The 21,665-nt window shown below is 46.9% G+C and overlaps 1 protein-coding gene across 6 annotated transcripts; it reads right to left on the bottom strand.

The window, feature by feature from the left end:
• Positions 1–890: 890 nt before the first annotated feature.
• Positions 891–19,876, bottom strand: LOC139382683 (Golgi integral membrane protein 4-like). 6 transcript variants are annotated; one of them, XM_071126772.1, is made up of 17 exons: positions 19,768–19,852; positions 19,069–19,281; positions 14,286–14,360; positions 14,118–14,167; positions 13,763–13,816; positions 13,371–13,521; positions 12,772–12,854; positions 12,511–12,594; positions 8,809–9,027; positions 8,469–8,732; positions 7,765–8,057; positions 7,547–7,623; positions 5,767–5,828; positions 3,507–3,659; positions 3,067–3,126; positions 2,590–2,664; positions 974–2,184 (listed from the first exon to the last, which is right to left on the bottom strand). In XM_071126772.1, exons 2-17 carry the CDS (start codon positions 19,253–19,255, stop codon positions 2,047–2,049), a joined length of 2,025 nt encoding a protein of 674 aa, XP_070982873.1. In that variant the 5' UTR covers positions 19,256–19,281; positions 19,768–19,852; the 3' UTR covers positions 974–2,046. The 6 variants fall into 6 exon arrangements, with proteins under 6 accessions (XP_070982872.1, XP_070982876.1, XP_070982873.1 ...); XM_071126776.1 differs by having other exon boundaries at positions 8,469–8,723; positions 13,763–13,813; positions 19,768–19,849; XM_071126773.1 differs by lacking the exon at positions 19,768–19,852 and adding an exon at positions 19,623–19,639.
• Positions 19,877–21,665: the final 1,789 nt, after the last annotated feature.

Raw genomic sequence — 21,665 nt, forward strand, 5'->3', positions numbered from 1 at the left:
GAGGGATTGGTTATGTATTTGCGTCTCAAGATAGGATTTGGCCTCTGGCAACAGGAGACACGGAAACGATTAATGAATAGTTATTCATCCAATAGGAGACCAGAAACAGCCTCCATGACTCCAGATGAGACCTTGAAGAGAGAGAGCTTAGCATCACTGAACACTCATGACTGTAGGGTGTGGGTGTGGGTGTGTGTGTGTGTGTTCCCACTCCAACATCCCAGAGCCCCCCCGGGGGGGAACACACAGAGGAAGAGGGCCAACGTGGCTGATGAGATTATCTTGGTCCTCGGGGTAAACGCTGAAGACGGGTGAAATGTGTGTTTGAAGTATTTTCTCTCACGTCTCATCGTCGTTCTGTTCAGAGCCGTTTGATTTCCTAAAGGAAAGGTGAGATGGACTGTATCAGTTCACCTCTGGTAGCTCCACTGCAGCAAGAGACACGGCATCATGTTAGTTCCTCACACCTGCCTCTGGGTACTAAATCTTTCATACGTTTAATTCAACCACATTCACTTTGTTGTTACCAAAAACATTTTTTTTTTCTTCAGGCAGGTGGAAAAATATGTCCAAATGTTTTGTATTTCTATACAGACAGTAGTGATTAAGGATCGGGTGAACGGGTCAAGTGGATATTTGTGATTTACATCCAGGTCAACAGGTCAACTACACTATGAAAAGGACCTGTGATCCACTGGCAATGCGTACTCAGCTAGTAACAAGAGGACCAACAACGTCGACAAGTCAAACGGAAGAATGAAAATGAGCGGCTGATTGTTTCCCCTACTGTTGTCATCCGTGATACAGTAGTTCTTTCCAACAGTAAGGACACAGTCGGTTTCATGACGCTTTGAGAGCATTGGAGAAACATTTTCAGATCCGCCCATTAGGATTGTCATATATATCATATCGACAATAAATACAACAGAAGACTGGAAAGCATGTCCTACTAAAAAACGTACATTGAGAGGAATTTGGTGTAAACATTTTTTTATTTTTTTGTTAAACACAATTTTTTTTTTTACAAAACGAATTTAAAAAGACTGACACTCAAATAGACACAAATCTTCCATCTCTTTCTGGGCACAAACAGACAGTGTACAGCAACATGACTTTCTCATGTCTGTCTGATAGGTCAATAGATGGAAAGACGTGTGTGTGTGTGTGTGTGTGTGTATGTTTGTACACACACAACTTTTTGTTTTTTTTAAAGGCAACATGCAAACATGTCTATGATTTTACTGAGTTGCAGTTCATTTAAGGAAATCAGTCAATTGAAATATATTCATTAGGCCCTAATCTACGGATTTCACATGACTGGACAGGGGCTCAGCCATGGGTGGGCCTGGCTTGCAAGTGGGTGGGCCTATGCCCTCCCAGGTTCAGCCAGTCAGAATGAGTTTCCCCCCCCCCAAAAAAATGGCTTTATTACAGACAGAAATACTCCCTAGTTTGATCAGCTGTCCCGGTAGCTAGTCTCAGAAGATCACGCAGGTGAAGAAGCCGGAAGTGGAAGTCTTGGACTGGCGTGTTTACACATGGTCTGAGGTGGTGCCAAAATCTCTAAAAACGACATTGGAGGTGGCTTATGGTAGAGAAATTAACATGAAATGCTCTGGCAGCAGCTCTGGTGGACATTCCTGCTGTCATCATGCCAATCACACGCTCCCTCAAAACTTGACACATCTGTGGCATTGTGTTGTGACAAAACTGCACATTTTAGTGTGGCCTTTTACTGTCCCCAGCACAAGGTGAAAACCTGTATAATGACCATGCTGTTTAATCAGCTTCATGATATGACAAACCTGTCAAGTGGGTGGATCATCTTTGCAAAGGAGAAATACTAATAAACCAAAATCTTTGTCCCAGTCCCACACACAAACTAAAGGGAATACCATCCCATGTCCAACAGACATTCCAATAGAATTCCAATCGGAATGCCGAGTGGGTGCCTGATTTTACTCCTTTAGAGGGAACAATAGTGAGATCTGATTGGCTCCCAGTGATGGGGAAAGGCACTCTCATTGGTCAATGTCTCTGTCCAGCTCACATCTCCCTTCGATTGGGCCGCTCGTCCCGTCCAACCCCCACCTCGTCTTCGTAGTTCTCCTCCTCCTCGTGGATCTCTCCTGTCCTGTGTTCTCTCTCTTTCTCTGCTGGGACCTCTTGCTCTTTCACTTCTTCCTGTAGCAGAACAAACACAGTCCCCAGTTGGGTAGAACCATAGACAGGAAGTGGAGTGGAGCAATGTTCTACACTAGAGCAGCCAAATATGTACACGTGACTCTAGGAACTGCCACCGATGGAATGTTCTAGAGCAGTAATGTGAGAACATGGAATACAGGCCAACATTCTAGAACATTGAGGCAAGTATGGTGGACCGGTGACAGACTACCATTGTGGAGCAGTGTCAGATAATTTACTAGTGTTTAGATAGGGGGGAGGCACACACACACACCCCCAGAACGAGCTTGGGGGTGATCAGACACCCCCAGAGACCCTAAAGAAAGTGTGTTTAACAGGCCAAACCCACAGTCGTTTTCCCACTCAGGGTTCAACGTACAATATTCCATAGTGTTCTAGACTCACGTGTTCTTCGTTCTCCTTGTTGTATGGCTCCTCCTCCTCCTCCCTCTTCTGCCCCCCGGCCAAATCCTCCTGTACCTAACAGGGTTAACCACCATCAGACCATGTCTTCTCCCTCTGTTTAGACCTGTGTGTGTGAGTAGTGTGTGTGTGTGAGAGAGTAGTGTGTGTGTGTGTGTGTGTGTGTGTGTGAGAGAGTAGTGTGTGTGTGTGTGTGTGTGTGTGAGAGAGAGAGTAGTGTGTGTGTGTGAGAGTAGTGTGTGTGTGTGTGTGTGTGAGTGAGTGTAGTGTGTGTGTGAGTGTGTGTGTGTGTGTGTGTGTGTGTGTGTGTGTGTGTGTGTGTGTGTGTGTGTGTGTGTGTGTGTGTGTGTGTGTGTGAGTGTGAGTGTGAGTGTAGTGTGTGTGTGTGAGTGTGAGAGTGTAGTGTGTGTGTGTGAGTGTGAGAGTGTGAGTGTGAGAGAGTAGTGTGTGTGTGTGTACCTCGTCCTCCGGATACATCTCATCCCGGTTGTCTTCCTGCTGGTCGGGGTTTACCGCCATCTGTAAACATAGAAACCATGACAACTGTTACCATGGCAAGGTCACTGGAACAACTTTTACCCGTTGCATGTGTCAGGCCAAGTTTATCATCCTCATATCTCAGATGATTTCCAACTGTTGTCTCCTTCCTTCCTTCCTCCCTCCCTCCTCTCACCGCCAAGTTTATCATCCTCATATCTCAGACGATTTCCAACTGTCATCTCCTTCCTCCCTCCCTCTCTCTCTCTATAATCCCTCATTTCCTCCCTCCCTCCTCTCACCACCAAGTTTATCATCCTCATATCTCAGACGATTTCCAACTGTCGTCTCCTTCCTTCCTTCCTTCCTTCCTTTCTCCCCCTCTCTCTCTAATCCCTCATTTCCTCCCTCCCTCCTCTCACCACCAGTTCCTCGTCTACGGCTGGGTGATTGGGGTTAGGGTGCGTGTCTGCCTCCTCTTCCTCCCTATGCTGAAGATGCTGCTCCTCTGCCACGTCAAACTCATCCTCTCCCTGGTTATTAGGGTCATCCTCTGGGTCGCCCTCTACCGCCCCCTGCAGGACGGGAGGGAAGGAGAGAGAGTGTCAGTGTGTTGCGCGTGAAACTGTGCAGATCACAGTTCAGATAGGGGGTGGGTCTTTCTGGTTTTACTATCCATGCGCACGCAGACAGGGAAAGAACACTAGACAACACCCAAGGGACTGTGGCTATGGTTGAGGCTGATGTTTGTATCAGGCAGGGAAAGTGGTTAGAGTGTAGAGGAGGCAGGTAGCCTAGTGGTTAGAGTGTAGAGGAGGCAGGTAGCCTAGTGGTTAGAGTGTAGAGGAGGCAGGTAGCCTAGTGGTTAGAGTGTAGAGGAGGCAGGTAGCCTAGTGGTTAGAGTGTAGAGGTGGCAGGTAGCCTAGTGGTTAGAGTGTAGAGGTGGCAGGTAGCCTAGTGGTTAGAGTGTAGAGGTGGCAGGTAGCCTAGTGGTTAGAGTGTAGAGGTGGCAGGTAGCCTAGTGGTTAGAGTGTAGAGGTGGCAGGTAGCCTAGTGGTTAGAGTGTAGAGGTGGCAGGTAGCCTAGTGGTTAGAGTGTAGAGGAGGCAGGTAGCCTAGTGGTTAGAGTGTAGAGGAGGCAGGTAGCCTAGTGGTTAGAGTGTAGAGGTGGCAGGTAGCCAAGTGGGTAGAGTCTAGAGGTGGCAGGTAACCTAGTGGTTAGAGTGTAGAGGTGGCAGGTAGCCTAGTGGTTAGAGTGTAGAGGAGGCAGGTAACCTAGTGGTTAGAGTGTAGAGGAGGCAGGTAGCCTAGTGGTTAGAGTGTAGAGGAGGCAGGTAGCCTAGTGGTTAGAGTGTAGAGGAGGCAGGTAGCCTAGTGGTTAGAGTGTAGAGGAGGCAGGTAGCCTAGTGGTTAGAGTGTAGAGGAGGCAGGTAGCCTAGTGGTTAGAGTGTAGAGGAGGTAGGGTAACCTAGTGGTTAGAGTGTAGAGGAGGCAGGTAGCCTAGTGGTTAGAGTGTAGAGGAGGCAGGTAGCCTAGTGGTTAGAGTGTAGAGGAGGCAGGTAGCCTAGTGGTTGGAGCGTTGGGTCAGTAACCGGAAGGTTGCAAGATCGAATCCCTGAGCTGATCATGGTAAAAATATGTTGTTCTGCCAATGAACAAGGCAGTTAACCCACTGTTCCCCGGTAGGCCGTCATTGAAAAAAAAAAAAAAACGTTATTTAACTAGGCAAGTCAGTTAAGAACAAATTCTTATTTTCAATGACGGCCTACCGGGGAACAGTGGGTTAACTGCCTTGTTCATTGGCAGAACAACATATTTTTACCATGATCAGCTCAGGGATTCGATCTTGCAACCCTTCGGTTACTGACCCAACGCTCTAACCACTAGGCCACCTGCCTCCTCTACACTACAACCACTAGGCTACCTGCCTCCTCTACACTCTAACCACTAGGCCCCCTGCCTCCTCTACACTCTAACCACTAGGCCACCTGCCTCCTCTACACTCTAACCACTAGGCCACCTGCCTCCTCTACACTCTAACCACTAGACTACCTGCCTCCTCTACACTCTAACCACTAGGCCACCTGCCTCCTCTACACTCTAACCACTAGGCCACCTGCCTCCTCTACACTCTAACCACTAGGCCACCTGCCTCCTCTACACTCTAACCACTAGGCTACCTGCCACCTCTACACTCTAACCACTAGGCCACCTGCCTCCTCTACACTCTAACCACTAGGTCACCTGCCTCCTCTACACTCTAACCACTAGGATACCTGCCTCCTCTACACTCTACCCACTAGGTTACCTGCCTCCTCTACACTCTAACCACTAGGTCACCTGCCTCCTCTACACTCTAACCACTAGGCTACCTGCCACCTCTACACTCTACCCACTAGGTTACCTGCCTCCTCTACACTCTAACCACTAGGCCACCTGCCACCTCTACACTCTAACCACTAGGCTACCTGCCACCTCTACACTCTAACCACTAGGCCACCTGCCGCCCCCAAAGTTCTTAACCGACTTGCCTAGTTAAAAGGTTAAACGTAAAAGAACAACTGATGTCAGAGACAAAGGAATGAAAACTACAGCTCAAACTGGGATCACAGATTCACATGAGACCATATGACTGTCGGTGGATCATTGAAATCAGGTAGACTGATCTAAAGACTCGTCTCACCTCCTGTAGTTGTGGTACTCGGCGGTGGTCCTCCTCATCTCGCTCCATGTGAGGGTCCCTCTCTGTACATACCGCAAGCCAGCCAGATAAGCATGTAAAGAATTCAGACCCCTTGACTTTTCCCACATTTTGTTACGTTACTGCCTTATTCTAAAATGGGTTACATTCTACACACAATACCCCATAATGACTAAAGCATTAAATGGTAAGATTTTTTGTATGCAAATTTACATAAAAATAAAATGACATTTACATAAGTATTCAGACCCTTTACTCAGTACTTTGTTGAATCACCTTTGGCAGTGATTACACCCTTGAGTCTTCTTGGGTATGACGCTACAAGCTTGGCACGCTTGTATTTGGGGAGTTTCTCCCATTCTTCTCTGCAGATCCTCTCAAGCGCTGTCAGGTTGGATGAGGAGTGTTGCTGCACAGCTATTTTCAGGTCTCTCCAGAGATGCTTGATCAGGTTCAAGTCCGGCTGGGCCACTCAAGGATATTCAGAGAATTGTCCCAAAGCTACTCCTGCGTTGTCTTGGCTGTGTGCTTATTGTCCTGTTGGTAGGTGAACCTTCACCCCAGTCTGAGGTCCTGAGAGCTCTGGAGCAGGTTTTCCATCAAGGATCTCTCTGTACTTTACTCTATTCATCTTTCCCTCGATCCTGACTAGTCTCCCAGTCCCTGCCGCTGAAAAACATCCCCACAGCATGATGCTGCTGCCACCATGCTTCACCGTAGGGATGGTGCCAGGTTTCTTCCAGACATGAAGCTTGGCTTTCATGCCAAAGAGTTCAATCTTGGTTTCATCAGACCAGGAAATCTTGTTTCTCATAGTCCTTTAGGTGCCTTTTGGCAAACTCCAAGCGGGCTGTTATGTGCCTTTCACTGAGGAGTGGCTTCTGTCTGGCCACTCTTCTATAAAGGCCTGATTGGTGGAGTGCTGCAGAGATGGTTGCCTTTCTGGAATGTTCTCAGAGGAACTCTGTCAGAGTGACCATTGGGTTCTTGGACACCTCCCTAACCAAGGCCTTTCTCACCTGATTGCTCAGTTTGGCCGGGTGGCCAACTCTAGGAAGACTCTTCTTCCATTTAAGAATGGAGGCCACTGTGTTCTTGGGGACCTTCAATGCTGCAGAAATGTTTTGGTACCTTTCCCCAAATCTGTACCGCGACACAATCCTGTCTCGGAGCTCTACGGACAATTCCTTCAACCTCACAGCTTAGTTTTTACTCTGACATGCACTGTCAACTGTGGGACCTTGTATAGACAGGTGTGTGCCTTTCCAAATCAGGTCCAATCAATTGAATTTACCACAGGTGGACTCCAATCAAGTTGTAGAAACATCTTCAAAGATGATCAATGGAAACAGAATGGACCTGACCTCCATTTCGAGTCTCATAGCAAAGGGTCTGAATACTCATGTTTTAAATTTTTTTTTTTAATAAATTAGCAAACATTTGTAAAAACATGTTTTCTCTTTGTCATTATGGGGTATTGTGTGTAGATTGATGAGGATTTTCTTAATTTATCAAATCCATTTTAGAATAAGGGGAGGGGTCTGAATAAGGGGAGGGGTCTGAATAAGGGGAGGGGTCTGAATAAGGGGAGGGGTCTGAATACTTCGGGAATGCACTGTATGCAATCACACTTGTCAAGGCCTTATTTCAGACAAATTCATAGAATAAAACAGTGTGTAATGGTCTATATCGGTCTCCCTCTTTAATAATGCTTCCAGAATCCAGACAGAAAATGTTTGACGAGTTTGATTGATTCTCTCACCTTCGTCGTCATCAGTATGAGGTTCTTCATCACCTTGGACAATGTCATTGTCTACGTTCTCATAGTTACTCTTCTTCCTGAGCAACATTAACATTACAACACAATGTAACACCATTCCATGAGCATGTTGTGGGGTCAAACTCTTTTCAATAAGTAATTGATGAATTGAACCGAGACCTTCGTGACCTCTACATAACCTGTGACCCCTGCCCCCTGACCTGATCTGCTCCTCCTTCAGCAGCTGTTCCCGACGGTCCGCCTCTCGATGCTGCTCCTCCTCTCTCGCGCGCTGAGCTCGCAGACGCAGCTCTCTCTCCCTCTGCACGGTCATTCTCTGGGCCAGCAGGGCCTCCTGGCGCAGCTGGAGCTCCCTCGTCCTCTGGGTCCTCTCAGCCTCCAGGCGCTGCTGCTCCTGCTGCTGCTCGTAGGCGGACTTCACCCGCTCCTGGGTCACGTGGGCCTCCTGCTGAAGGTGGGTCTCAGGGACGAGGTGGATGTCATTTTGTGGATCCTGGGGAAACCAGACAGACAATGAGACAACAGGTTCTAATGATGTTTTAAAGAGCTTGTATTCTAACAGTTCTAACGGGTTCTAATTATGTTTTAAAGAACTTGTATTCTAACAGTTCTAACGGGTTCTAATGATGTTTTAAAGAGCTTGTATTCTAACAGTTCTAACGGGTTCTAATGATGTTTTAAAGAGCTTGTATTCTAACGGGTTCTAACGGGTTCTAATGATGTTTTAAAGAGCTTGTATTCTAACGGGTTCTAATGATGTTTTAAAGAGCTTGTATTCTAACAGTTCTAACGGGTTCTAATGATGTTTTAAAGAGCTTGTATTCTAACAGTTCTGACGGGTTCTAATGATGTTTTAAAGAGCTTGTATTCTAACAGTTCTAACGGGTTCAAAAGTGGTTCCTACCAGTTGTGGTTGGCGTCTCTGACGGTCCAGAGCGTTGTCGTCTGGCTGGTCTTGTTCCTCCTCCAACCCCTCGTCCTCCTGCGGTTGTTCAGATTCCTCCTCCAGCTTCTGGGGCTGTCCCGCCTGCTCCATCTCTTCCTCCTCCAGCTCTCTCCTCCTCTCCGCCTCCCCCTCTGCATCCCCATATCCCTCTTTCTCGGCATGGCGGGACTGGGCAGGCTGAGACTGGAACTCTGGCTTGCCCACTTCCTCTTCCTGCAGATGCTTATTAGAAGAACACAGTGTGTTAAGAGGATGAGAGTGTATGGTAGTGTGTGTTTGTATGTGTGAGACAGTGTACCCTGGATTGTGTGTCCCTGTGGTCTTCCTCGTGGGTGTGTGCTTCTACGCGGGGCTCAGCGAATAAGGCAGCTGACTGTGGAGAGGGTGGGCCCTGTTCATGGGGCTTGGCCAACACAGCAGCTGGCTGGGCATGTTGGTGGGAGGGGTTTTGATCATGTCGAAGGCTGGGCATTCTGATCAGGGTCTCTTTGAGTTGTTTAAACTCATCCACCTGGACCTGAGGAGAGACCATCAGACAACCTTCAGACAACCATTAAATAACCATAAGAAAACAGTGAGGCCAGGACATGCAAACAACCTCAAGTCGGATTTATTGAAGGGCACTTGCAAACTTGCATTAGCCAAAGGTTAGCCAAAGGTTAGAAGTGCGTTAGGAGGCAGCGTCGGCAAAACCATGAAGACGGCGTCAAGCAAGCCAGAAGATCAGGGGTCAGTGGTGCGAGGGGGACAGGCAGGCAGCAGGACAGCCCACCTACAGATGGCAAGACATCTGAACAAAGGACCATTAGGCCAGTCCATATCACCCCCCCCCCCCCCCTTTTCCAGAATTAGTGGTACAGTCCTTTCTCCCCCTTGTACATCAAATGGACCGAACCAGTTAAGCTGCAACACCCTGTTTATCAAAACGGACTCCATGCCTTTTCTGACAGTCAAAGCTATAGAATTCTCACGTCTCTCTCTCCCTCCCCCTCGCCCACCAATCACCCCCATTAGATTTTCCCGACAGATTATCTTCAGAATGATTTTGATGTGCCGCTCAAGCTCAGAAACCCTGTAGTGAACGAACCCACCTGACCCCCATCCTCCCACCGCCCCAACACAAACACACCAACACTGCCGCTCTGAGAGAGTCATGTCTTCCTGTTCTTCACCAGGATAGTCCCTAGACATCATGTTAGAAACCAGGATAGTCCCTAGACAGCATGTTAAGAAACCAGGATAGTCCCTAGACAGCGTGTTAGAAACCAGGATAGTCCCTAGACAGCATGTTAAGAAACCAGGATAGTCCCTAGACAGCATGTTAGAAACCAGGATAGTCCCTAGACAGCATGTTAAGAAACCAGGATAGTCCCTAGACTGCGTGTTAGAAACCAGGATAGTCCCTAGACAGCGTGTTAAGAAACCAGGATAGTCCCTAGACAGCGTGTTAGAAACCAGGATAGTCCCTAGACAGCATGTTAAGAAACCAGGATAGTCCCTAGACAGCGTGTTAGAAACCAGGATAGTCCCTAGACAGCGTGTTAGAAACCAGGATAGTCCCTAGACAGCATGTTAAGAAACCAGGATAGTCCCTAGACAGCGTGTTAGAAACCAGGATCGTCCCTAGACAGCGTGTTAAGAAACCAGGATAGTCCCTAGACAGCATGTTAGAAACCAGGATAGTCCCTAGACAGCATGTTAGAAACCAGGATAGTCCCTAGACAGCGTGTTAGAAACCAGGATAGTCCCTAGACAGCGTGTTAGAAACCAGGATAGTCCCTAGACAACGTGTTAGAAACCAGGATAGTCCCTAGACAGCATGCTTAGAAACCAGGATAGTCCCTAGACAGCGTGTTAGAAACCAGGATAGTCCCTAGACAGCGTGTTAGAAACCAGGATAGTCCCTAGACAGCATGTTAAGAAACCAGGATAGTCCCTAGACAGCGTGTTAGAAACCAGAATAGTCCCTAGACAGCGTGTTAGAAACCAGGATAGTCCCTAGACAGCGTGTTAGAAACCAGGATAGTCCCTAGACAGCGTGTTAGAAACCAGGATAGTCCCTAGACAGCATGTTAAGAAACCAGGATAGTCCCTAGACAGCATGTTAGAAACCAGGATAGTCCCTAGACAGCATGTTAGAAACCAGGATAGTCCCTAGACAGCGTGTTAGAAACCAGGATAGTCCCTAGACAGCATGTTAAGAAACCAGGATAGTCCCTAGGCAGCATGTTAGAAACCAGGATAGTCCCTAGACAGCATGTTAAGAAACCAGGATAGTCCCTAGACTGCGTGTTAGAAACCAGGATAGTCCCTAGACAGCGTGTTAAGAAACCAGGATAGTCCCTAGACAGCGTGTTAGAAACCAGGATAGTCCCTAGACAGCATGTTAGAAACCAGGATAGTCCCTAGACAGCATGTTAGAAACCAGGATAGTCCCTAGACAGCATGTTAAGAAACCAGGATAGTCCCTAGACAGCGTGTTAGAAACCAGGATAGTCCCTAGACAGCATGTTAAGAAACCAGGATAGTCCCTAGACAGCATGTTAGAAACCAGGATAGTCCCTAGACAGCATGTTAAGAAACCAGGATAGTCCCTAGACTGCGTGTTAGAAACCAGGATAGTCCCTAGACAGCGTGTTAAGAAACCAGGATAGTCCCTAGACAGCGTGTTAGAAACCAGGATAGTCCCTAGACAGCATGTTAAGAAACCAGGATAGTCCCTAGACAGCGTGTTAGAAACCAGGATAGTCCCTAGACAGCGTGTTAGAAACCAGGATAGTCCCTAGACAGCATGTTAAGAAACCAAGATAGTCCCTAGACAGCGTGTTAGAAACCAGGATAGTCCCTAGACAGCATGTTAAGAAACCAGGATAGTCCCTAGACAGCATGTTAGAAACCAGGATAGTCCCTAGACAGCATGTTAGAAACCAGGATAGTCCCTAGACAGCATGTTAAGAAACCAGGATAGTCCCTAGACAGCGTGTTAAGAAACCAGGATAGTCCCTAGACAGCGTGTTAGAAACCAGGATAGTCCCTAGACATCATGTTAGAAACCAGGATAGTCCCTAGACAGCGTGTTAGAAACCAGGATAGTCCCTAGACAGCATGTTAGAAACCAGGATAGTCCCTAGACATCATGTTAGAAACCAGGATAGTCCCTAGACAGCATGTTAAGAAACCAGGATAGTCCCTAGACAGCGTGTTAGAAACCAGGATAGTCCCTAGACAGCATGTTAAGAAACCAGGATAGTCCCTAGACAGCATGTTAGAAACCAGGATAGTCCCTAGACAGCGTGTTAGAAACCAGGATAGTCCCTAGACATCATGTTAGAAACCAGGATAGTCCCTAGACAGCGTGTTAGAAACCAGGATAGTCCCTAGACAGCATGTTAGAAACCAGGATAGTCCCTAGACATCATGTTAGAAACCAGGATAGTCCCTAGACAGCGTGTTAGAAACCAGGATAGTCCCTAGACAGCGTGTTAGAAACCAGGATAGTCCCTAGACATCGTGTTAGAAACCAGGATAGTCCCTAGACAGCGTGTTAGAAACCAGGATAGTCCCTAGACATCGTGTTAGAAACCAGGATAGTCCCTAGACATCGTGTTAGAAACCAGGATAGTCCCTAGACAGCGTGTTAGAAACCAGGATAGTCCCTAGACAGCGTGTTAGAAACCAGGATAGTCCCTAGACAGCATGTTAGAAACCAGGATAGTCCCTAGACAGCGTGTTAGAAACCAGGATAGTCCCTAGACAGCATGTTAGAAACCAGGATAGTCCCTAGACATCATGTTAGAAACCAGGATAGTCCCTAGACAGCGTGTTAGAAACCAGGATAGTCCCTAGACTGTTAGAAACCAGGATAGTCCCTAGACAGCATGTTAGAAACCAGGATAGTCCCTAGACAGCATGTTAGAAACCAGGATAGTCCCTAGACAGCATGTTAGAAACCAGGATAGTCCCTAGACTGTTAGAAAGAACAGTCAGTGTGTCTCCCTACCTGAGCTGCAACCAGCGCGCTCTTGTGGTCCTCTAGCGTCAGTGCAAGCTGATCATGGGCAGCCTTCAAGTCCTTATGTACTATCTGTAATATTATCAACAACAACAACAATATAGCATGATAAAAAACAACAACATGGTGATGGATGCTCCTAGCTTTCCAATGACCTTAACATAGCTTTTTCCATATTCATTATGTACACATTTACAGAAACAATTCCAGGTCGTGCTCAGACCAAGCTCTACTATCCCCAGGACTCACCCGTGCATCCTGCAACTGGACTCGGATGTCCTGGTGGGCTTTCCTCAGCTGCTTATTCTCCTCTCGCAGATTATACACATTCTCTACAGTAATGACATAAAGACACAGTATTTATTACAACGTTATTATGCCACACACCTTCTCAACTCCAAACTGCAACATCGCTACAAGTCAGGAGAGGGAGACAAAGACCTAGTATTCACTCCTGTCTGTCTGGCTGTCTCTGTCTGTCTTTCGCTGGCTGGCTGTGGGTGTCTCCGGCTGGTTGGCTAGCTGGTTGGCTGTCTGGCTGGCTGTCTGTCTGTCTGGCTGACTCTGGGTGGGTAGCTGGCTGACTGACTGGCTCTGGGTCGGTCCGTCGCCGTCTGTGGGTGGGCGGGTCCGTCTGTGGGTGGGTGGTTCCGTCTGTGGGTCTGTCCGTCTGTGGGTGGGTGGGTCCGTCGCCGTCTGTGGGTCTGTCTGTCGCCGTCTGTGGGTGGGTCCGTCTATGGGTGGGTGGGTCCGTCCGTCTGTGGGTGGGTGGGTCCGTCTGTGGGTGGGTGGGTCTGTCCGTCTGTGGGTGGGTCCGTCCCTCCATCCCAGTCCGTGAGTGGGTGCACCTTTGAGTTTGGAGACTTCCATCTCTTTGGTCTGCTGTAGTTTGTCGAAGCGGTCCTTGTGTTCGTCCAAGGCCTTGCCGTGGTCCTCTCCCTGAATCTGATGCTGCTCCTGCAGCTCATAGTGCTGCTTCTTCAGGTCCTCATGCTGCTTCTAAAACAACAGGGACAGAGTGCGGGTCAGTGGGTCAGTGTGTGTGTGTGTGGGTCAGTGTGTGTGTGTGTGTCAGTGTGTGTGTGTGTGTGTGTGTGTGTGTCAGTGTGTGTGTGTGTCAGTGTGTGTGTGTGTGTGTGGGTCAGTGTGTGTGTGTGTGTGTGTGTGTGTGTGTCAGTGTGTGTGTGTGTGTGTGTCAGTGTGTGTGTGTGTGTGTGTGTGTGTGTGTGTGGATACTGACCTTCAGCATCTGGTGCTGTCCATGTAAAGAGTTGAATTTATTGCTGGAGTCCTGCTGTTTAACAAACAAAAACGACAAACATTTACAATCCCCGTCTCTACTCGTCCTTTACTATTACATTACCAACAACTCCAAACACACACCCCTCAGAGGCATTTCAGCTCACAGCAGGAAGTGACATCAGTGCTGCTGACCTAATAAAACCATTAGAATAGAACTGTTGCTCAGTCTGGACAGATGTTGGCAGTCAGACAGAATCATTTAACAGTCCTACTGAACCAGATGGGTACATTAATGCTGAATTTAACAGCATCTCTTTCTGTCATTAGTACTAGAGCTGAGGACTAAGGCCTACCTTCTCCGTGTTCAGTGACTGTTGGGCTTCAAGTTTATACACCAGATAATCTGATGGAGAAAGGAGGGGAAGATATGATGGAATCGCCACGGTTGTAAAGAGTGTATGATTGAGGATTGATGTTCTTCATGAAGTAATTTAGACAGTATTGTCTGCTCTCTCTCTCACCCTCTTTGGCCTTCTTGTGCTCCATACGTTCCTTCTGCAGAGACTTCTCTAGACGCGAGCGATGCTCATACACCACTGAGAAACAGAGAGAAAACAGAGAGGAGGATGAGGGAGAGAGAGAGAGAAAACAGAGAGGAGGATGAGGGAGAGAGAGAGAGAAAACAGAGAGGAGGATGAGGGAGAGAGAGAAAACAGAGAGGAGGATGAGGGAGAGAGAGAAAACAGAGGAGGATGAGGGAGAGAGAGAGAGAGAAAACAGAGAGGAGGATGAGGGAGAGAGAGAGAGAGAGAAAACAGAGAGGAGGATGAGGGAGAGAGAGAGAGAGAAAACAGAGAGGAGGATGAGGGAGAGAGAGAGAGAGAAAACAGAGAGGAGGATGAGGGAGAGAGAGAGAGAGAGAAAACAGAGAGGAGGATGAGGGAGAGAGAGAGAGAGAAAACAGAGGAGGATGAGGGAGAGAGAGAGAGAGAAAACAGAGGAGGATGAGGGAGAGAGAGAGAGAGAGAAAACAGAGAGGAGGATGAGGGAGAGAGAGAGAGAGAGAAAACAGAGAGGAGGATGAGAGAGAGAGAGAAAACAGAGAGGAGGATGAGAGAGAGAGAGAAAACAGAGAGGAGGATGAGAGAGAGAGAGAAAACAGAGGAGGATGAGGGAGAGAGAGAGAAAACAGAGAGGAGGATGAGGGAGAGAGAGAGAGAAAACAGGAGGATGAGGGAGAGAGAGAGAGAGAAAACAGAGAGGAGGATGAGGGAGAGAGAGAGAGAGAAAACAGAGAGGAGGATGAGGGAGAGAGAGAGAGAGAAAACAGAGAGGAGGATGAGGGAGAGAGAGAGAGAGAAAACAGAGAGGAGGATGAGGGAGAGAGAGAGAGAGAAAACAGAGAGGAGGATGAGGGAGAGAGAGAGAGAGAAAACAGAGAGGAGGATGAGGGAGAGAGAGAGAGAGAAAACAGAGAGGAGGTTGAGGGAGAGAGAGAGAGAGAGAAAACAGAGGATGAGGGAGAGAGAGAGAGAAAACAGAGAGGAGGATGAGGGAGAGAGAAAACAGAGGATGAGGGAGAGAGAGAGAGAAAACAGAGGATGAGGGAGAGAGAGAAAAAAGAGGATGAGGGAGAGAGAAAACAGAGGATGAGGGAGAGAGAGAAAACAGATAGGAGGGTGAGGGAGAAAGAGTTACTGTGAGGGGATGTTCTCACTGGGCCATCTGGACTGGAAGCTAAACAGAAAGCTGTCTATGATACAAACATTTAGACTTCACTCACACACACACACACACACACAATTATAGGCTTTGAACAGGCAAACAGATCCTTTGCTGTGTTGTGTACTGTACGTGTGAGGGTGTTCTGTATTGGTTCAGAGTGTGTATTCTGGCATTGCCATTCACTGAATGATAGTCAGGTGTGATACTCCACAGTCCCTGAGATTGACCTCTCACCTTTACCTAAGTAATAATTTTACAAGCAGAATGGCACGGTTGGGAGGAGAAGCTTTCTTTCCAAAAAGTTATCAGAAAAACTATTAGTCTTTGTCGATAAGAGAACGAGTGTTTCTCCAGACTTTAAAAAGGGGGTAGAGTGACATCATGAAAACCAAAGTCAAATATCTTGGCACGTTGTCCGTATAATACAACCTGGAAAATCATAGCAGCACCGAAATGCCAGAGCGCCGTCGCCAGAGCGCCTGTGCCGTCGCCAGAGCGCCTTTGCCAGAAGAGCGCCTGTGCCGTCGCCAGAGCGCCTTTGCCAGAAGAGCGCCTGTGCCGTCGCCAGAGCGCCTTTGCCAGAAGAGCGCCTGTGCCGTCGCCAGAGCGCCTGTGCCGTCGCCAGAGCGCCTGTGCCGTCGCCAGAGCGCCTGTGCCGTCGCCAGAGCGCCTGTGCCGTCGCCAGAGCGCCTGTGCCTTTGCCAGAGCGCCTGTGCCTTTGCCAGAGCGCCTGTGCCAGAGCGCCTGTGCCAGAGCGCCTGTGCCTTTGCCAGAGCGCCTGTGCCAGAGCGCCTGTGCCAGAGCGCCTGTGCCGTCGCTGTATTACAATAGGTAGCTTTAACAAAGGCCTAATGTACATGCACTCAACATCACAGGTTTAAACTGTGTACTTATTAAACAGTGCCTGTAAGTCCCTTTAACACAACACATATTCTGGGTAGGCTACATCTCATTACCGCCACTGATTTGGACACAAGGGGAGTGGAAGCAACAAGGTGGTAGGAAGCCGACCTGTACTTCCACCTGTCCACTTCTCAGATTAGTGTGGGTGAAGGAAAGGAAATGAGGAAAGGAAGAAACGTTAGACTATTGAGAGATACCCATAGACTGGGACCATACCTTTACCAGGCACCAAGACATGAGAGAGTGGTCTGAGCTGTGCAGCTCCAATGTGTTCATTTCTCAGTGCCAGTGATCTCTTTTAGATTAGGCCATGCATCTCTCTCAGTCAAGACCGTCGGGGCTTGATGGATTAGGTGAGGGGAAGTCAGGACAGAGACAAACTGTGAAGCAAAAACACACACCACTGGGAGACAGAAGAGAGGTAGAGGAGAAGGGGAGAGGTAGAGGAGAAGGGGAGAGGTAGAGGAGAAGGGGAGAGGTAGAGGAGAAGGGGAGAGGTAGAGGAGAAGGGGAGAGGTAGAGAGAAGGGGAGAGGTAGAGAGAAGGGGAGAGGTAGAGAGAAGAGGAGAGGTAGAGAGAAGAGGAGAGGTAGAGAGAAGAGGAGAGGTAGAGAGAAGGGGAGAGGTAGAGAGAAGGGGAGAGGTAGAGAGAAGGGGAGAGGTAGAGAGAAGGGTGGAGGTAGAGAGAAGGGTGGAGGTAGAGAAAAGGGTGGAGGTAGAGAGGCTGGGGGAGGAAAGTAAAGGGACAAGGCAGGATAGAGTGGGAAGGAGGCATTGAATCAAGTCTAGAACAGTGTTCAAACCCAGAGAAACCCCTGTTGTACCAGGAACAAACAACCCTGTGTCCCAGGTCTCAAGCTCGAAAAAAAAGGACCCATCCCATAACCCCACGGGGCAGTCTGCCCACACAACGCCATACTGCCATCTGCCCACTACAGTTGACACTGGGATTCATCCGTGAAGAGCACACTTCTCCAGCGTGCCAGTGGCTATTGAAGATGAGCATTTCCCTTCAGAAGTCGGTTACGACGCCGATCTGCAGTCAGGTCAAGAACCCTTGTGAGGACGACGAGCGCGCAGATGAGCTTCCCTGAGACGGTTTCTGACAGTTTGTGCAGATTTTCTTCAGTTGTGCAAAACCCACAGTTTCATCAGCTGTCCGGGTGGCTGGTCTCAGACGATCCCACAGGTGAAGAAGCCGCATGTGGAGGTCCTAGACTGGCGTGGTTAGATATGATCTGTGGTCGTGAGGTTGGTTGGACGTACTACCAAATTCTATAAAACGCCGTTGTAGAGCTTATAGTAGAGAAATTAACATTCAATTCTCTGGCAACATCTCTGGAGGACATTCCTACAGTCAACATGCCAATTGCACACTCCCTCAAAACTTCAATCTGTGGCATTGTGTTGTCTGACAAAACTGTTAGTTTTAGATCGGCCTTTTATTGTCCCCCAGCACAAGGTGCACCTATAATGATCATTATGTTTAATCAGCTTCTTGATATGCCACACCTGTCAGGTGGATGGATTATCCAAATGAGAAATGCTCACTAACAAAGACGTAAACAAATTTGCGGATTGTTGTTGTTGAGAAATGTGCATATGGAACATTCCTGTGATCTTTTATTTCCACTCATGAAACATAGGCCCAACGCTATATGTTGCATTTACATGTTTTGTTCAGTGTATTTGACTGATAAATCTCTTTGATTGCAACTTAAGACTTCTCACTTCAATGCAGTTATTGTCAATTGCTCTGCGTGAGACTGTCTGCCAGCTGTCTAGTAGACAACATTTAAATACAGTAACTAGGCTACTGAGTGGAACTTGGTCACCAGAGTCGTTGGCAGAGTGAAGGGGCCAGTCTTGGTCATGTTCGGCAGTTAACAGCTGCACCTTTGTCAAAAGGGGAAAATGTGAATCGATATTCCCCCACAGGCTATGTTACGGTCCATCTCTAAATATAGGTCACATTAACGCTCTCAACAGTGGAGAGTAGATATTGAATGACAGCGAGGGGAACAAAAGCATCACTCCACAACAATGAGAGGACACTGAAGTGAGTTACCTCAGACAGAGTGGCGGGTCCATGTATTCTTAATTGACTGTCCATAGCCTAACCGAGGTGATGTAACAAAGTATATGAAAATTGAAGTGTACGTTTTGAACTAACCTAGAAAGCACAAATTGTACAACCAAACATAACAATTGGTGGTTTCGTGTATCTACAGACTAGGGCCTACATCGAGAAAGCAGCTGTAGAGGGAGTGACCTATGCGTTTAGAATGCCAGGCGACTGACCGGTCTGACTCGTGAGGGTTCCAGAGGTGCAGAGCCTTCGGGCACCGAGGCCACCAGGTGGGTCCGACCCTTTGCAGCCATAAATCATTTATCAAGAAAGGACATTCCATAGGCGCCGGTATTATGCTTGGCTAAAGGGTAAATATGGGATGATATGTGCTAAACTCAAATTCAACCCACCCCCTCCATTACAGTAAACAGAGCGATTTCGACACTTTCAAAAACTGATGCACTTGTTTATTTGAGTAAAATCAGATATCGCTAAAGAAGAATGAAAAGTCATAAAAAATACAAAATACAAGTCACTCATTCGAACATCACCCTCTCGCCTTCCTTTCCTTTATTTGTTCAAACCTCTGTTCTGGAAAAGATTTACCTTGAAGCTGCGCCGAGAGCGACTCTTGATGTTGCTGGTACTTGACAGCCATCGCCTCAGTCCTCTTCAACTGATTGTGCATCTCATACGATATCATCCCGCCATAAATCATTCCGAAAAGCACCGTGATGAGAAGGAGAGACTGGAAGATTCTCCGCTGCCTCCGAGAACACACTCCGTTCCCCATGATTGAATCGCTCCTCTCCCCGCCGCCTGCACAAGCGATCGTCGGGTCACTTGTGTGCAAACTTCGTCTAAACTTTCTACTATTAACTACCTCAAGCCCCTTCTCACCTCAGTCGTCCCCAAGCATTATTAAACAGAGGGAACCAGAAACACTTTAAAGATGAGGAAAGTTTAGTGAATATGTTGGATTCATTGTGGCCCACAAAACGGCGTAGCCACATCCACGAAGGAATACGTTTTTATTTTATTTAAAAAAAAACTTTTCCTTGGATTTTCGTTTGACAACACTACACACAGCAAACTCTCTCCGATATTTCATGAGAAGCAGAATTTGTCATTGTGCTTATTAATGCAGAAGCAAAGCTCACTCTATTCGGAAACAAAACCAGACCGGATGTAACAGATTCCCATTGCAACACGTTCAGATTTTGTCCATCCCTGTATAACAGAAATAAAAATCCCGATATATACGAGGCCTACAAACACTTTCAATTTTAGTTACGTGTCACCTACTTCCATCCAACAGCAACTACGAAGGAAGTCCTTCCCCAATGAAATCCCAAACTCCTCGCACTCAACCGAAAATACTTTCCTCATTGGACACGTCGGGGTTCGGTCAATCACCTTTTGGAATGTGTGGGCGGGGGGATGGAGAACGTGAGCACAGAGTTTCTACCCCCAGAGGCGCAACATCGCAATTCTTCCGGGAATGCTTGTGAAACAGACTAGGCCGGGGTTTGAGAAGTCAATGAGAGAAGTGAAAAAGTATTTCCTAAATTATTCATTTTCTAGAAATATAAAAGGCAGAACCTAGATTAGAGACTATGTCTTAAGTAGTTGAACATGTTCTTACTACAACCTCGAGAAAGTGACAAACTGACACGTTTTAATTTTCGTCAAAAACAACTTTATATCGAAGGAATGCCTTTGAGTTGACAGCCTTTACAAGCGCAGTTCGGTGTGAGACGACCGATCGACCGGAAGGCACTGTCCCAATGGCATTGCATACAAGCGCGATCGGGGATTTCTATTGGATAGGCAGTTTTAGCCTATCGTTACACTGTACTACTATATATGAGAAAATGTAGTACAGTACATTTTATAATCTCTGAGCTCGTTCCCTCGCGTCTAAAAGGCGTGATGCCCTCATCTCGACTCAACGACGCCCATCTCCACCCACCAAACACCTCGTAGCATTGGGACACACACATCATATCCGGCGGTGATTGGGAGTCCCCTTGGGCGGCGCACAATTGGCCCAGCGTTGTCCGGGTTTAGCCGTAATCAATAAGAATTTGTTCTTAACTGACTTGCCTAGTTAAATGAAAGGTTACATTTCTATATATATATTTATATTTTTTATTTAACGCATACTGTATGACGTAGAATATTTAAAAGACAAAATGCACAGGATATGTTGCAGAGACTGTGCATTCCATTGAACCTAACCCCCAATTTATCAAAGGCTACTATAGAAGGAAAAGGACGACTTTAACGGATTTATAAGCAGTTTGTAAATCATATTTATAGCTTATAGACATTTAAATTACTGTATCTGTAATACATATTTGCTGAAGCTGTGTGCCTGCCAAATACTGCACACAATACTACATCATGTTTGTTATCTTGCCTCAAAAACAACAACAAAAAACGACACACACATTGGGTATAATTCGGTCTTTATTGAGATGTTTGTTACATAAGCATCATATTGGAATGAACTACAAAAGCTGAGATACTGGGACATTATCGTCAATGACATAAATATGGCAAGTAACGTATAGTAACGGATAGTAACGGATAGTAACGTATAGGCCAAAGCATAAGGAAAATCCAATACCATGTTATCTTAAGTATAAATATAAATGCATGTGTATCTTAAAAGAGCAATACAGTGTGTCATTATTCAAGTAAAAATAATTTCATACATTTTTCTTGTTCTTGAGGCTGTAAATAAATCATTATTCCATTCTATTATTTTGAAAAAAAACGTCTATAGAAAACACATTGAAGAGAGGCCAGGCTTTGAGCAAACCAGAATGAAACTTAATTTTTTTCAAGAGAAAGGAGAGAAGAAAAAAAAAAGGTTGTCTGAAACAACCGATAATTTACCTTTAAAATAAATCAACAAATTCTGCAACTACCTACAGGTTTATCGGAGAAAATAAGTGGCATCATGATTTCTCTTCGTTCATGGCTTTCCTGACGTTTCATGACCATGGCCACAATCATTTGCTGGGCAGCCATTTTGAAAACAGCTATTTTTCCCCAAAGACCACATTTTGAGCTTTTCCAATACATCACATACAAGTAGAAATACTCCTTATTTTTCACATGGAAAGTCCACCAATCACAACTGTGCTTATTAAAGCCCAGCTGTAACTCGAGACTATTTCTACCAATAAATACTT

Source organism: Oncorhynchus clarkii, chromosome 24 (assembly GCF_045791955.1).
Source record: "Oncorhynchus clarkii lewisi isolate Uvic-CL-2024 chromosome 24, UVic_Ocla_1.0, whole genome shotgun sequence".
Lineage (NCBI taxonomy): Eukaryota > Metazoa > Chordata > Actinopteri > Salmoniformes > Salmonidae > Oncorhynchus > Oncorhynchus clarkii.